At 37.6% G+C, this 15,928-nt stretch overlaps 1 protein-coding gene across 1 annotated transcript in view; it reads right to left on the reverse strand.

The window, feature by feature from the left end:
- Positions 1-15,928, reverse strand: part of arrdc1b (arrestin domain containing 1b) — a 47,962-nt gene that overhangs the window by 15,653 nt on the left and 16,381 nt on the right. Inside the window, exon 2 of the mRNA XM_017492934.3 lies at positions 6,210-6,320. Within this exon, the coding sequence (XP_017348423.1) occupies positions 6,210-6,320 (111 nt within the window). The remainder of the gene's footprint in view (positions 1-6,209; positions 6,321-15,928) is intronic.

The raw sequence follows: 15,928 nt of genomic DNA on the forward strand, positions 1-15,928 counted from the left end.
TAGTCATGCAAACGATGAAATCGTTGTTTCTATCCCTTACTGTAGTAGACATCTCAAAAATCATGTGATTTTAGACTTAAAGAAGAAGACAGCCGTGTGTACAAATGGCGGAAAGTGTAAAAGGGGATGCCGTACTCCAAGTATTAATACAATCAGATGAGATGTAAATGAGGTACACTTGCATTTGGGGACTGAAGATAATTTTTTGAATTTTAACGCGATTTAATTCGACAAGTTTCAGCCATTTAGAAATCCCCTTTTCATAACACATGGACAGCGTGTCAGTGGACTGCTCTCCTTTTGCTACCGTGCATCAAAAACGGCAGATCTCAGGCCCATTTTGCATTAAGCAGTCAATCTCTTTTAAAAAAGCATTTGAAAATGTTAAGTATTTATTAAATAAAAGAAAGAAAGAATAATAATAATAATAATAATAATAATAATAAATAGATTTACATTATATTACATTTATGTAGCAAACGCTTTGATCCAAAGCGACTTATAAATGAGGAAATACAAGCAATAATAATAATAATAATCATAAGTTAAATAAAATATTAAAAAGGAATGATAGATTTAATAACATTTTGTTGTGTTGAATTTCATTTCAGTCTATTCTATATTAGTCTACTTACCTTGATTTATCACTTCATATTTGTCCATTCCATTCTGTTCCTTTTTTTTAATCATTTATGTTTACTACTTGATTGTACAGCACTCTGAAGCTAACACATATAAAAAGCGCTACATGCATAAAGTTTATTATTATATTACTAAAACGTACCCTGTTGATATGGCTGTGCTCTAGCCAGCGAACGCATGCTAATGTGTTTCTGATTGCGCTTTTCTTTCTTTTCATCTATGTAGACTTTCTAGTGTACTGAAATGATCCCTGTAACGATGTACTCTGTAGCCTCTGTTAGAACACACAGCTGAACAAGTTTTTAATCAGTCACTTGTTAGACCAATCAATATAGTTTTATATTCATGAGCATTCATCAATTTATTGAGCTAAACCAGACCCCTATTTATCACTGACTTAAATCAACCAGGACTCTGTAATTCACAGAAAGCTACAGAATGGCATCGGTGTGCTTCTTACCCTGTGTTTACAGTAGCACGACAAGTGAGATTTTCTCAATCCTGTGCTAATTAGCTACGACTCGGTAACGTGACAAATCCAAACAACTCAAATGAATGGCGTATGTGGTGTAAGGTTGTTGTTTTTTCTTCCGTTTCCCAATTCCCCCTGAGTTATAACTGTGGTTTCATTTAACCTGTCACACACCACCTTTCGTTAGACGTTTACAGAGACTAGACCTAGGGCATTATGATGGTGTAATACTGATATTGTGACAAATGATGTCACAGTACACGTTTCTGACGCCGGGAATTGCGGATATCATCAATATTTTTATAACGATGAGAAACTTTGATTCGGGAAAAAATGATTTGGGGTTAAATTTGTACTGAATGTTACAATTTACTATAGATCTTTTTTTTTATGTTCCTTAATTTTCAGTGTTTCAAACGATTCAATGAATCGTTGAAATGTCTTCAAGTATCGTGTTATGATAATATTGTCATAACGCCTACCCCTGATGGAGACATTACGATCGAACATAAAGCTTGGACAGAAGAGGCAGAGATTGTCGGTGTCTCTAGTGAGCTAGTAGTGTATCCCGAGTACACTAGGTACAATAGGGTTGGTCTAAGCTAGTGGTTTGGTTGTTTGTTTGGGGTTTTTTGTTTGTTTGTTTGCTTTACAATGTCATAAACAATTAGCATAGTATCGAGAAAATCTCAATGCATTGTCGCATAGTCAATTATCTGAAATTACGCACATTTCCTTTACGCAGTTTACGCCTTGTTCCTCGCGAGTCTGAATGTAGGCTAAGGGATTATACTTGCTAGGACTTTTATTAAATTTCTTTGCCAAATTACACCAGGTAATTTTCTGAATTACTGCTCATCACTTGTTAACATTACAGACATTATCAACTGATACTGGATTACAATCATGACTGACTGGTAACCAGTTTAATATAGTACCTTCAGCTCAAATAAAGCTCTACCTTCAACACACAAGATCATTTTCCCGAAACGGGCCCGTATCAAACCTCTCATGTCTTGAAAATCCAGTCTGGTAGGCTGATACGATCTTTGTGAAAACAATCCTATTAGGGAATGTTGATGAAAGTGTGTTACCTTAAGTAAGGAATAAAACATGATTGGGCACGTCGATCTAGGATCTATCTGAAGTTGATTGTTTTTCATTGAAAGCTTGTCCTGAGGCGTTTTGTTCCTTTTACACCGTAGCATAATTTACTCTCTTTTGAAGACAAAAATATAATAATCCCAAAATGTTATAAGTTGTTAAGAGAGAAAATGCCGCCTCACCGAAAACCTTACCAAAATTACAGGTTTTTAGATTCAATTTATGTGGAGCGTCTGCTATCTGTCAACTCCCTGTGTATGAGGGTGTTAATAGAAACCTTGCAGAAATACTGTCAGAGCTGCTGTTATAGAAAATTCATACCACAAGCCTTCCAGAATTTGTATCTCCCGCCCAGTAAACCCATTCAGTTAGTAAATTCCACCACTAGGACACCTGCTGATAGTCTTGGAGGTTAACTAATATGTAGAACAGTAGTTCCTTCTCACAAAATACCAAACAAATAATGTGTAAAATCACTACATGACATTTGAGCAACTATAAACGTCTTAAAACGTCATTCTTTTGGGGTTGGCCTTACGACGCTAAGCAACGATGTTATAATGTGTGGTTCTATATGTACAATGTATCACCATTCATTGCCATACATTGCTTATATTTTAGTATCTTCCAACACATAAGAATTTGAAGTAATACGGAAGACGCCAGTGCTATTTTGGACCATGTACAGCAATGAGCTTGCTTAATTGTTTTATAATTGAGGAAGCCGGAGCAAAGTTTAACCAATAAGTAGAGCATGTCCTGATAGATTAATCTACTATCCATGCATCACAGCGTTCGAGCGGAGCATTTTTAATCACAGAGATGTTGCGTATAATTAAATACTAATTTTACTGCCCTACTCTGTTTCAGGTACAACTTAAAACGACAAGCACCAAGTAGCCAAAAATATCAAATAAACAGAACGTCAGTAAAACAAGCAAAGACTGCATATGGAACTTCAAAGTCAGACAGCAATAAAGCATAAAATATAGAAAGTATGACAGAAAGAAAGACAGAAAGAGAAAGCAAGGTAGGAAGGAAGAAGACAAGGAAGAAAGAGAACAGAGTTAGCATGAGGAAAAAATGACTCGAGACAGCATGATGTCTGTATACATTCCTACATTTAAACACAGCAGTACAAAATCTATACAGACATGTATAGACAACTGTTTCTATGTTAAAGTAAAGGGGCTTGTCTAAATAAACATGACACACCACTCAAATCGTTCCAACCCTGCACTGTTGGGAAGCAAGAGAGACGATTTAGCATGCTCCACACAAGCTGCTGAGCTGTGGAACGTGCAACCAAAACCTAAACTGGATTAGATGTTGCTAGTTGGACGATGAGCTACACATCTCTCCCACTACTACCTCAGAATACAGTATAAGGCCAAAACCAAAACACTTCACCATGACATACATTAATGCTTGTTAAGCATCGCATTCCAAAACCATAGGGATTGGGCTATTCTAGTCTTTACTGCTATAATAACCTCCACTCTTCTGGGAAGGCTTTCCACTAGATCCTGAAATGAACATTAGTGAGCTTTGGTGCAAAGGCCTGGTGCACAGTCAGCTTTCCAATTCATCCCAAAAGTGTTCACTTTGGTTGAGGTCAAGGTTCTGTTCAGGTTACTCAAGTTCTAACGCATCAACATCGGCAAACCATGTCTTTATGGGGCAGTGGTGTCTTGGAGGTTAAGGCTCTGGGTTACTGATCGGAAGGTCGGGGGTTCAAGCCCCAGCACTGCCAAGCTGGCACCGTCGGGCCCTTAAGCAAGACCCTTAACCCTCTCTGCTCCAGGGGTGCTGTATCATGGCTCACCCTGTGCTCTAACCCCAGCTTCCTGATATGCTGGGGTATACAAAGAAACGAATTTCACTGTGCATATGTATATGTGACCAATAAAGACTCATTATCATTATAGACTTTACTTTGTGGCAACATAAATAAATATGTTATGTAAATATGATAAATAACATTATCATTTAAAAACTGTATTTTGTGTTTACTCAGGTTGCCTTTGTTTTATCTTAGATAGATTTTGTTTTCCTTTCTGAAACAATTTAGCACGATATACACAGAAACAGAAGAATGTAAATCAGCTGAACCATAATTCAGGATGTAAACTCATGACAAACAAGGAAGGCTAGCCATCATTAAATATTTGTCAATGTTTTGCATGGATGATTCAGTCCACAGAACATGCACGATTGCTTGGGTTTCCTGTTTGATGATACATGCACTAAAACACATGGAAACACTCTTTCATCCTCTAACCTCCCACAGGTTACTCAGAACCCACATAGGTGACATGGAAGCAAATGAGTCAAATGAGTCTTAAGACTTTGATTAGAAGAGGCTAGTCTTTTTCTTTCAGAGACACAGACTTACAGGAAACAAAACGATCCAGATCACCTGCATACAGTCTAGCAGGAGAAATCAGCGTAGTGACTGGGAAGTTCACAGCTGCAGATATGCGACTCAATACAGTGGATTCATAAACAAGTTTGAGCTACAGAGAGCTGCGTGACTTTCAAATCATTATCAGCTTACAACGGAATAGATAAAGCCCCATATTCAGACATACACAAGACAAACACACAGCCCTTTTTCCAATGACTGAATTCTCTGGACTAGTTTCAGGTGTGTTTGTGCAATTTTTCAAGATGTCATTGGTGTGGACATTTTGCCGAGACTTGGCAACCCTGCACATTAATGTTTAATTAGCCAGGTTTGCGTTTGTTACATTCTAGTGCACAGCTTTTGTGACTCTAAATGGATCATGTAACCACTGTGTCATTGTTACGTTTCAGTTATTTTACTCTGATTATGTTGAACGTTTTAATTAATTAGCCGAAAACAGAAAATTAAAGGCACATATTCAGTCAATGCTTATATTTTGAAAATGTATAGTACTTAGACAAAACTGTATCGTATCATATTGAACTAGAATTTTGTGAATCGTTACACCCGTAACAAAGTCAAATGCAAAAGTTTGCACCCCCCATGGTTTCAGGTAGCGGTCAACCGATAGTGGATTTTACTGATACCGATAACCGAGTTGGGAAGAACCTGCCGAGACCCCGTTAATCGCCTGAGTGATACCGAATGAAAAAACAACACTGAAAGTAAAATATTGCTGAAAGTTATTACAAAAATAAACAGTACTGACTGTATCATGAAAATGTACTGTATGCTTTTAAAATGAAATAAATATATAAATATTAATATTTTAAATAATTTAACAAAATACTTTTTTATCTAATATTTAATTCATAAATATTAACATAAATAAAAAAAATTATACATCCAAACAGAACCAAAAAGTAACACTCCAATTAACAAATAAAAATAGAGACACTTTCAAAAAACACTTTAAATAACACAACAAAATGTGTCAGGTTTTATTTCATTATTCATACTGTATAATGATAGCAGACCCTCCTAAGCCGATCCCGCAACTGACCAAACCGGGAAAACCTTTCGGTGTGGATTTCTGTAGTGTGGCACAACCGGTCAATCAGTCGACCGCTAGCTTCAGGGTGCAAAAAGGAAAATGTACTTAAATTACATAATAAATTGCAATTATATTTTGTTTGGAGGAAATTTTGCTTGTATTTTCTCATTTGTAAGTCGCTTTGGATAAAAGCGTCTGCTAAATGAATAAATGTAAATGTAAATAGTTTAAAAGGAGCGAACAGAATAATTAGACCAGGCTTAAGTCCTTAGCAGTTGGTGGACCGCTGGTTCTGCAGAACTTCACTTTCACTTCCTCAGACTAGAATCTAGATTCTTGGACTGTATACTGCCTCACTTGTAAGCTGCTTTGGATGAAAAGTGTCTCCCAAACCAACGAGCGTAAATAAGTACGGAAATGTGGCCTGCGTCCAGAATACTAGCCGAAGGTTCATGTTGTCCATGAAGTTCATGCAGTAATAGACTACAGGAGTAAAAAAAAGTAGATGACGCATGAGTCTATCTCCTTACCTTTATCTGCCACAGAGAGCATGCTGCTGACATACTGCTCCTCCATCATCCATGAAGTGTCGTTCATCTTGTTGGAGATACCACAGGAGCCCACGCAGTTCAGCTTGATGGCTGAGGACAGAGAAAATGTGGCACAGTCAATAGCCAGTCAGTAACAGGCATTCAATATCCTCAGGAGCAATTAATCAATGCTCCACAACAATAAATGTAACTATAATTGGATAAAAATGACTGCATGTTGCTCTTTAATTAGTTCACTACTCCACTACAAAGTTCACTACTGTGCTGTTTTTCCATTTTGAGATAACGGCTCTCACTGTAGTCTTTTGGAGTCCCAGAGCTTTTCAAATAGCTTCGTAACCCTTCCCAGACTGATGTATTTCAATCCCCTTCTTCCTCATCATTTCGGGAATTTCTTTCAACTTTGGCATAGTGTGTTACTGGATAAGACCTTTTAACCAACTTCATGTTGTTGAAAAAGTTCTATTGAAGTGTTGATGTGATTGAACAGGGTTTGCAGTAATCAGGCCTGGTTGTGTCCAGTCCAGCTGAACCTCGTTATCAATGCAGTTTCATAGATTTGGGGAATGAGTACCTACGTGATCAAATACATTTTCACACAGGCCCAGTTGGTATTGGATAACTTTTGTGCTTCCAAAAAAGAACATTATCATTTTAAAAACTGTATTTTGTGTTTACTCGGGTTGCCTTTGTTTAATCGTAGATTTTGTTTTCGTTTCTGAAACAATTTATTATGAGATCTACACAAAAACAGAAGAAATCAAGATGGGACAAATGCTTTTTCACAGCACTGTATACTTCACTGTAGCATAACTGTTTGCTTTTGACAATTGCATCGTTTGTTAAGTGGGGTTATATCCCTTCACCATGGACTATTTTGTCCTTGTCATAAAGACAAATTGTTCAAACTGAGCATTATGGGGAAGAAATTTGTGGCCTGGAAAAACCCTACACATGGTAAAAATTTCTACTAGTTCTGAAAAGTACAGACTTCCTTGAACTGGAAAATGTTTCTCCATTTTATTGATCTCAATCACGAGTAAAGTTCTAGCATTTTAAATCTGGGTTACACTCAAAGGCGAAAAAGGAGAAAAAAAATGCATTTAAATCAGACTTCATAACCAATCACAGGTGTTTTATCAGCTGGTACCTGATTACATTTTGAATTTATTATGTTTACATTCACCCTGTCCAGGGTGTACCCCACCTTGTGCCCGATGCTCCCTGGGATAGGCTTCAGGTTTCCCCGTGACCCTGAAGGAAGGATAAGCGGTATAGAAGATGGATGGATGGATGTTTACATCCTTATTGGCATGTAGCTATACAACAACTTGATCAACACGTGAAGTCTAAAACGTGCAAGGAACTCACACTCAGCTAGCGAGATTTTAGACATCTTTAGTTTTTACATTGTTTGTAGGGAAATGTATTATAAGTGTCAAATAGGCAGAAAAACAAGTCTTTTTTTCTGTTTACCAGAATTTAGCCACAACTACGTCTGATGGGGTTTCCCTGACTGCCACACAAACATGCACAAGCAAAACTATCCCACAATGGTGAATGATAACAGTATGACACATTCCTCGATAAACCACTGGCTTGCTTATTCACTGAATGGTTTGCAAAACGTTGTCCTTTAATTCATAAACAATGTCGTTTAATTCAGGAAAGTAAAACATAATCGGCTTGTCCTGTAGATAAAGTAGGTAGAGTCAGATTTACTAGAGGATTTTAAACAGGTTAAAGTAAACAAAGTCAAAAGAAAGAAAGCCCACTGAGTGAAAAGGGAGAGAAGGAGGGAGGTAGATTGCTCTGTTTAGGTGTACTATGTGGATGAGGTCAAGCCTAATCACCTCACCTCATGGTTGTGCAACAAAGTGCTCGCTCACACACACGCACACAAACACACATACGTACGCACACCTGGCTAGTCTCAACTCCCCACATCCACCCCCCCAACATTCCCAGAGCTTCATGTTTCGCATCCACAGACACAAAGAAGCACTGAAATACCCAGTGGAGAAAACGAGAATACAGAGATTCCACATTCACAGGTGCTTTTGATTCTGCTTTCTCAGTGAAATTGAAGCTCGTCTGGTTCCGTTCCACGAGACACTCGTGGCTAAAATGTGTGGAAAGAGTGAGAAGATTCATTCCGCTCTATCTTGTTTTAAAAACCGAGAACCACAAATTTCCGACGACACAAATTCGATCCCTCGTACGGCTGTGGAAATTTTAAGACTTGTGGTGAGCCTAGACTTTGGCATGAGGTCTAACACGGCATCGTGTTGACACCGCACACAAACACCGGTGGCAGATGGCAGCGCTCGCTGGCACCGAGGCCTCTCCAGCTCGGCTCTGCAGGAATAATTGCGGAATGCTCGAAAGGAGAAAAGCAGGAGAGGGTCTTAAGAGTTTCGGTCAGCTTGGGGTATCTACAGCACTAAATTAACAGTTAGATCATCTGTGGTTTGCCATCTGAGCCACCAAGAAAAGCTCAAACTGAAACAACTGTATTGTAGGTATTACCTAAACTCATCTTTCAGTGTGGATGTACAGGCATTAACATTTTGTCTATAAAGGACCTATATTCTGTTTGCTCCTTTTCAATGTATAGCTGCGTTTTTGGGGAACAGTAAAACCACACAAAACCTCTTCTTAAGTCTGGAGATGCTCCTATGAGCAGATGTTTGTAAACTATGTTTGTCTATTTATTTGTTTGTCTGTCAGTTTCTCTGTCCGTCTCTTTGTTTTCTGTTTGTTTGGCTGTTTATTTGTGTGTGTATTTGTCTGTTTATTCATCTGTTTGTTTGTCTGTCTGTTTACCTGCCTGTTTGTCCGTCCGTTTGTTAATTCGTGATGGTTGTAATAGCAAAAAAACACCAAAACCGAATTTCTTCTTTTTCATGTTTACCAGACCAAAATAAGCTGGGTTTCATGATGCAAACGAAAATTCAAGTAATTTCATTTAAAATTGAATGTTAAGTAAACATTTTAAACGGGTCATTTTGACACAAATTGAACATACAGATTGACTAATGTGCTCCTTCAATGAATTTCAGCTGAAAGGCACAAAACGCGCGCTCATTCTGGGAAATGGTATGAGGAAGGATATCAGTACAGCCTGACCGCATGACTATCAGACCTTCCTTTCAGATAAGCAAAAATAGAGTCAGGTCTGTAAAAGCATATGGGGCATCCCTGTTGTCTGTTAGTTATATTGCAACAAAGCAAATACTTCTGCAAGCCAACACTTAACTGAGATGAAGCCTCGAATACATACAGTACAAACTGTACTAAACAAATACGATGCGATTGTGCACAGGAATACTTCCTTGCCATTCTTACCGAATGTCTGAATTGAACAAATCAAGTGCGAACAAAATGGACATTCCACTCTATTCTGTACTCCCACCAGTTTCCTTGAAGTATTTCCCTTCTCAGGCCTCGACGTTAGGGTCCATTGTGTTTGTGTTGCACAACAATAGAGATTCACACTATGCTGGGCCTAAAATTCTGAGTCAAGGCACAGGTTTTACATAACACATTATTCTCCCCAATGACTCGATCTTACAACAAAACCACCAATTGAACCGAGTAAAACTGACCACCTTTTTGAAACATGTCCATTATTAAGGTTGATAAGTAAGAAATAAATCACACACTGACTGGGACATGTTCAGGGAGGCTGCAACCGACTGCAACTCCACCAACTCGGAGGAATACAAGGCATCGGTGACCAGCTACATCAGTAAGTGCATTGATGACGCCACTTGAACTTGAAACTGCAAAAAAAAAAAATAATAATAATATTAAAAAAAAAACCTTTAATATCTAACTGTTAAAAAGCGCTGACAATGAAGACTAGGACTGGGTGGTATCATAATATAATACGGATCTCATGATCAATTAGATCATGATACACTTTTCTGAGATAGTGTATCATTTATTTGTACAATTTTTTTCAAACAAATAAAACAATTACAAACTCTGAAAGCAGCTGATTTGATAAGGTTTTCTTTCCTTTTTTATAAAACAAATATTTTACATATAAAATCTTTTAAAATACTTCCCCTTCTTTTTATTGTTAAGGACCTCATCGAATAAATTATTTAACGTTTCATTTTTAAATGCAACACTACTGTTTTGCTTGCAGTTTGCTAGGAAACCTATACTGTGAGGCAAATTATCTTGCCTTGACATATTGTAACCTCTACTGCAGACTCCTTCTTACACTGTTTAATAAACAGTTCCTCATAGAAGCCGTGTACATTGTTACTATAGAAACAAGAACGCATTTGAACAGGCACATGAATATATACCTTACAGAACAAACTACTGCCCAAGCCATGTTGTTAATGTTAATTAGAAAATGAATCAACACTATCCTATAGTGTTGAACACTAGTCAACAGTTTATTGTATGAGTTGATTGGTAGGCACTAAAGGATAACCAGTGCCCAAATTTCTGTAAGAAAATCCTAAACAAAGGAAGGGCAGTTGGAATCTCCCTGGCAACTGGCAGGCATCCTGCAGCCAATCAGACATCTGTTGTAAAGTCATTTAGACAGAATTTGACCCCTGTGACTACAACGCCATTCAACAATGAGTCAGCATGCAGGCGAGGCCAGATCTGGCGGCTCTGGTGTGGAACGAGACTAATATCCCCTTGTTCACTGACTAGCTGAGAGAAGTTTTATTAAGACAGACTGAAACTGGAGCTACAGTATAAGTAAAATATGGGTGGATCCAAAATCCAAAGGCAACATAGATAGCTTTGTCCTCAAGCCAAAACACAGAGGAGGCAGAGGTCCAGTAAAACAACAGGAAAATTGTTCACTCTAAGGACAGTATTTCAGCTGAAGTGGTGGTGGAGGAGAAGAAGGAGGAGGAATCCCCCCTCACTTTTAAATGTTCTTACATCAACAGAGGGCAGAAAAGTGTATAATTACCCATGTGCAGTGACGCAATACGAGATCGCGTTGCATTCCAAGGCACTTCTTTTGTAAGCTGCAAAACCTGAAACAGTAAAAAGGACCCTCCCTACATTAGACTCTAAACTACTGACTTAACAAAAAGCACGACTATAAACACTGCAGCGCAGATTAAAAACTAGACAACTTTGGGCCTACATTAAAAGGACTGATGCTATTTAAATATATTTAACATGACGATCTAAAAAGAAGCTGACAATACTGTTATCAGTACACGTATTCCAATGAAGCGTACAATTAAAACAATAACAGATCCAAATAAACCATGTATAGCTGACATGCTATGAAAAACTTTTAGTTTAAATTAAACCCCGAACGTACAAACGTATGCAAACATACATATTAGTAAGTGGGGGAAAAATCAATTCTTAGATGCATCTCATTGGTTCTCCAGAATCCGATTTTTAAAAATGAGTTTTTCATTGAAACCCCTAAAAACAGTTCAAACACAATGTGAAGAAAGTAATAGTGAAAAATAGGAAAACAAAAATCTAATTTTTGGCCACAAGTCTCAACTAATTGGGAAAAGTAAGACAATAACGATTCATTAATGTTACAATCATGGTGTACTACCTCTTCGCTTATACAACAGTTAGCTCCGGTCCACTAATTTGATTGGTCGAGCGGTTATAGGAAATATAAGTTTGCCTATATTTCCTTTAAACCGCACTGGGACGGACGTTTCACTGTCTGTAATATTCCACTTCCTAGTTCAAAGTTTGTTGTCATTTTAACTGAAAATAGAGCTCCAAAGTCGGCTAAAATGCTCACTACCCCGGGCCTCATTCTCAGCCACTGTAGTTTTACAGAGGCATGACGCTGTTGTCAGTTTAAAGCTACTCAAGAGCTCTTTTAATATAACCTATAATGTGTGTCAATCATTGTGATCCAGAGCTACTGCTAACTTCACGATCCCAAGTCGGCCTATATTTCCTATATCCGCACTGGGACGTGGCACTGTGTGTAAAATTCCACTTCCTAGTTCGAAACGGTTACTATAGTAGTGTTAGTGACATCATCAGTGGACATGGCAAACTATCATATCCAAAAATATAACTTTTAACAGAAAATATGAAAGCTCGTCAGATGAAGATGAAAATGAAGAAAGGACACCAATTTTACCAGAAGCACCTTGAACAGGAATGTACAACTCAATGTGAGCTAGCTAGCCAGCTAGTCAATGTGCTATAAAGTGAGTGGGGCTTCTTTGGAATTTATTTCCACTAGTGGAGCAAAAATAAACAGAACACTTGGCCGTACTGTGCCTGAAATGTCACTTACTTTATGTAAATTTCTTGTTTATAGAACTGTTGTATGAAAGCAATATCACACTCGCAATCGTGCGGCTATACTCAATGTCAGTTCAGTTCGATATTAGTTATTAGCGGTTATACTCAGATATTCAGTATATCTGCACTCTTGCAGTCATTATTATTAATAGATTACGTTTTATTAGTAGTATTATGATATGCTATTACATTAGCCTATATCTACAGTACATGCATAATCAAACTACGCCAAAACGAGAAAACAAGCCATGAGTTTCGATTTCACTCTGCTTGAGACTAGGCAAACAGACTCCTAGCTGAATAAGCATGAAAACTTTCAAAAACTTTGACTTCTAGTAGTTTACTATGTGGTTCATGGTCAACTGTTCCAAACATCTAGTATTTCAAGAAACTGAGCCTGTAGACAGAGGTTTGCCCTTAGAGCAGGTTCAGATCCACTGAAACACTTAGCAGATTGTATCACACCAAGTACAGACTTTCAGCTGAAATGGAGTAGGAAGCTTCCACCAAGGGACTTCCCCACTTTTGTCTCATAAACTACTGATTTCAGTGAGCTAACACTGACCTAGTGAATGTCTTTTTTCCCCACCACAAACGATAATTACCATTATCCGAGCAACCTTATAAATTCAGCTTATTTCTGTTGTCTACAATCTGTCTTTGCTTATTTAATCTTGTCGATAGTAGCATACTGCGCTACCTGACGGGAAGTTATTTTAAGGTCACAGTGAGGAGCGGTTGGTATAATGAGGATCACAGGACTACACTTTCCCTCACTCATCTAGTATGACAAACAGCCATCATTGGTCACAAGGCAAGGACAGTTAGTGCTGATTTCTCTTCTCCTCAACTCCTGCACCAAATTAGATTATACAGGAGCTTATGCTTTTCACACGGTCATCAAACTCAAACAGAAGTAAGGAATTGAGCTTTAAAACAAGTTTCTGTTACTTGGATATGTGAATCCAAAATGATGCATGATCAAATAAAGCAGATCATTACTGTAAATGACATGAAGGATGCCAGTTCCAGGCTTTGGTCACTATTCGATTTGATTCATGATACTTGCTTTGATTTTCCGAATATTTTGAACACAATTTCAATGAAGAAAAAATGTTATACTGAAAAGACTCCTTTTTTCTTTATGAGTCATAAAAAAATGCAAACCCATGTGTATTTTTGTCCGTATAAAACTAAATAAATTAAATCCCGGGTTTAATATTGTAAACAAAATGTACTACAGGTTGACCATATCCTAAAAACAAAAACAAAAAGAGAATAAATGTATAAATTATTCCTAATAGTCTCAGAGCTAGAGAACATGATCAATCAAATAGAGCTCCAAAGTCGGCTAAAATGCCCAACTTCCCCAGGCCTCACTCTCAGCCACTGTAGTTCACAGAGGAATGAGTCTGGTGTCGTTTGAAAGCTACTGAAGAGCACTTTTATTTTTATTTGTAATATAATGCCTGCCAGTCATTATGATCCAGAGCTATTGGTCACTTCACAACTACAGACGATTCCCGTTAATGGCAACTCTATGAGTTGCACAGATTGGGACCGCCATTGTTAAAAAAGCAATTACATTAAATGCATAATTAATACAATGCTGATTTCCATGATGGGAACTGCACATTTCCACAGTGCACATTATTACATTTTTACATAGCGATGCATCTCGTCACAAAGCATTGTTACACCCTTACTAGTTGCAGCCATAATATTTATATTCCTCCACTTTCACGGAAACTGTGATCAAATGAGAACATGTACTGTACTGTACAGTTATCTTTGCTGGAATAACATACAGCCGTCATTAGAACATCAGTCTATTCACCAAATAAGGAGAGCAAGTAACCACTAAACTGCAACATTTCTCTGGGTTTTCATGAATCAAATCCGAGAAATTCAACTCACCTGTCTCAACTAGATAATTATGGCTTCCATCGTCTTTGGTTATTCTAAATGTCTGTAGGGAGTTTTTTCTTAGCCTAGTCAATTAGGTTTCTAGAAAACCAAAACATGGGACTGGGCAGTACCCCATTACGATAAATTAGACAAAATATATTGTCTTATCAACATATGTGTATATTGTAAAGAATACTGTAGTCCACATTCCAAGCATCGGTGATCCAGCATTGTTGTGACTGACTCCATTTCACCCACCTTAGATAAGTTTCATTCACAGCTCAAATCTACTCAGCCATTTATGTACAGATTTCCATATTTATCAAATGTCTAAATGGAAACAGAATGGCCTCATCCCTTCATAAAGGTACTTCAAACACCATCAGCTGCGAGAGTAGCCTGAATCACAGAAAAGCCCAATTACGCCTAGACTGTATATTCCAGAGAGGATTTTTTTTTTAATGCGACCGTCAGCACATCTGCTTTTATTAAACCAAGCCAGATTAACAAATGCAAAATGAGTCGTGGAAGCTGAAGGTGACCCTGACTTGAATCTTTCTTTCACTCCCTTGCTTTTGCTTTCTCTCTGTCTCTTTTATAAAAGAGGATCCCATTCTTTATCATAACAACACCTGTGAAGGTGTATAACGGGTCGTCAACGTATGGAAATATAAATTCCAGCAACTCTAGTTTTCTAAACATGAACCGGTTCAGCTTGTAATGTACAAGGAATGTACAGTATGTAAATTATTTTATTACGAAAGCTCAGAAAGATAGAGTTCAGACTTTCAAACATCTTTCATTTATATTTACTGAACTGACGACGTAGCTTGTTTAAAGAAAAGTAAATGACGAAAACATAATGCTTAACGTGCGATTGGACAGAGAAGCATGTGCTTATTTCCCTTCTATGACATTCAAAACATTCAATTCATCTGACTTGACAGATAAAGTGAAGCTCCACTACAAAACAAATATTCACCATTTTAAATTGTTCTACTTATAGCCATAAACTGATGATAAAATTGTTAAGCGTTGCAAGATAACTGTTGCCACCATTCAGTCATGTTAGCTCCTTATCTGTCGCTTTGTAAGCAAAGAATTTTAGGTAACTTGACCTTTCCAAATTTATTTGACTGCCCTTTCCGTAGAAATATTTATACCGTTGTCAACTTCTATTATTAGAGATGCTGCGCTGGTAATTTAGTAAGCATCACTCACTCGCTTTCACTTCATTCATCTTGTCAATTGAGTCATTATGTTTCAGACTGATATTTCGCATGTTAACGAGTCAACAACAAACGATTCTGTTTTGAGGAAACTGTAATCGCTCAGGTCGTGCAACAGTTGTGGACAGAATGTAAAATCTATAGTAACGGTTAAAGGTAAAGAATATTTTGAAGATACTTATCTAAAACTCTCAACTGACTGAAACAAGTCAGTTCTGTTTTTGCACATCCTTGCTCCACCCTGTTATGCTCTGTGGCCTTGTGGGTCTGTTGTCTTAT

Source organism: Ictalurus punctatus, chromosome 18 (assembly GCF_001660625.3).
Source record: "Ictalurus punctatus breed USDA103 chromosome 18, Coco_2.0, whole genome shotgun sequence".
In the NCBI taxonomy this organism is placed as follows: Eukaryota; Metazoa; Chordata; class Actinopteri; order Siluriformes; family Ictaluridae; genus Ictalurus; species Ictalurus punctatus.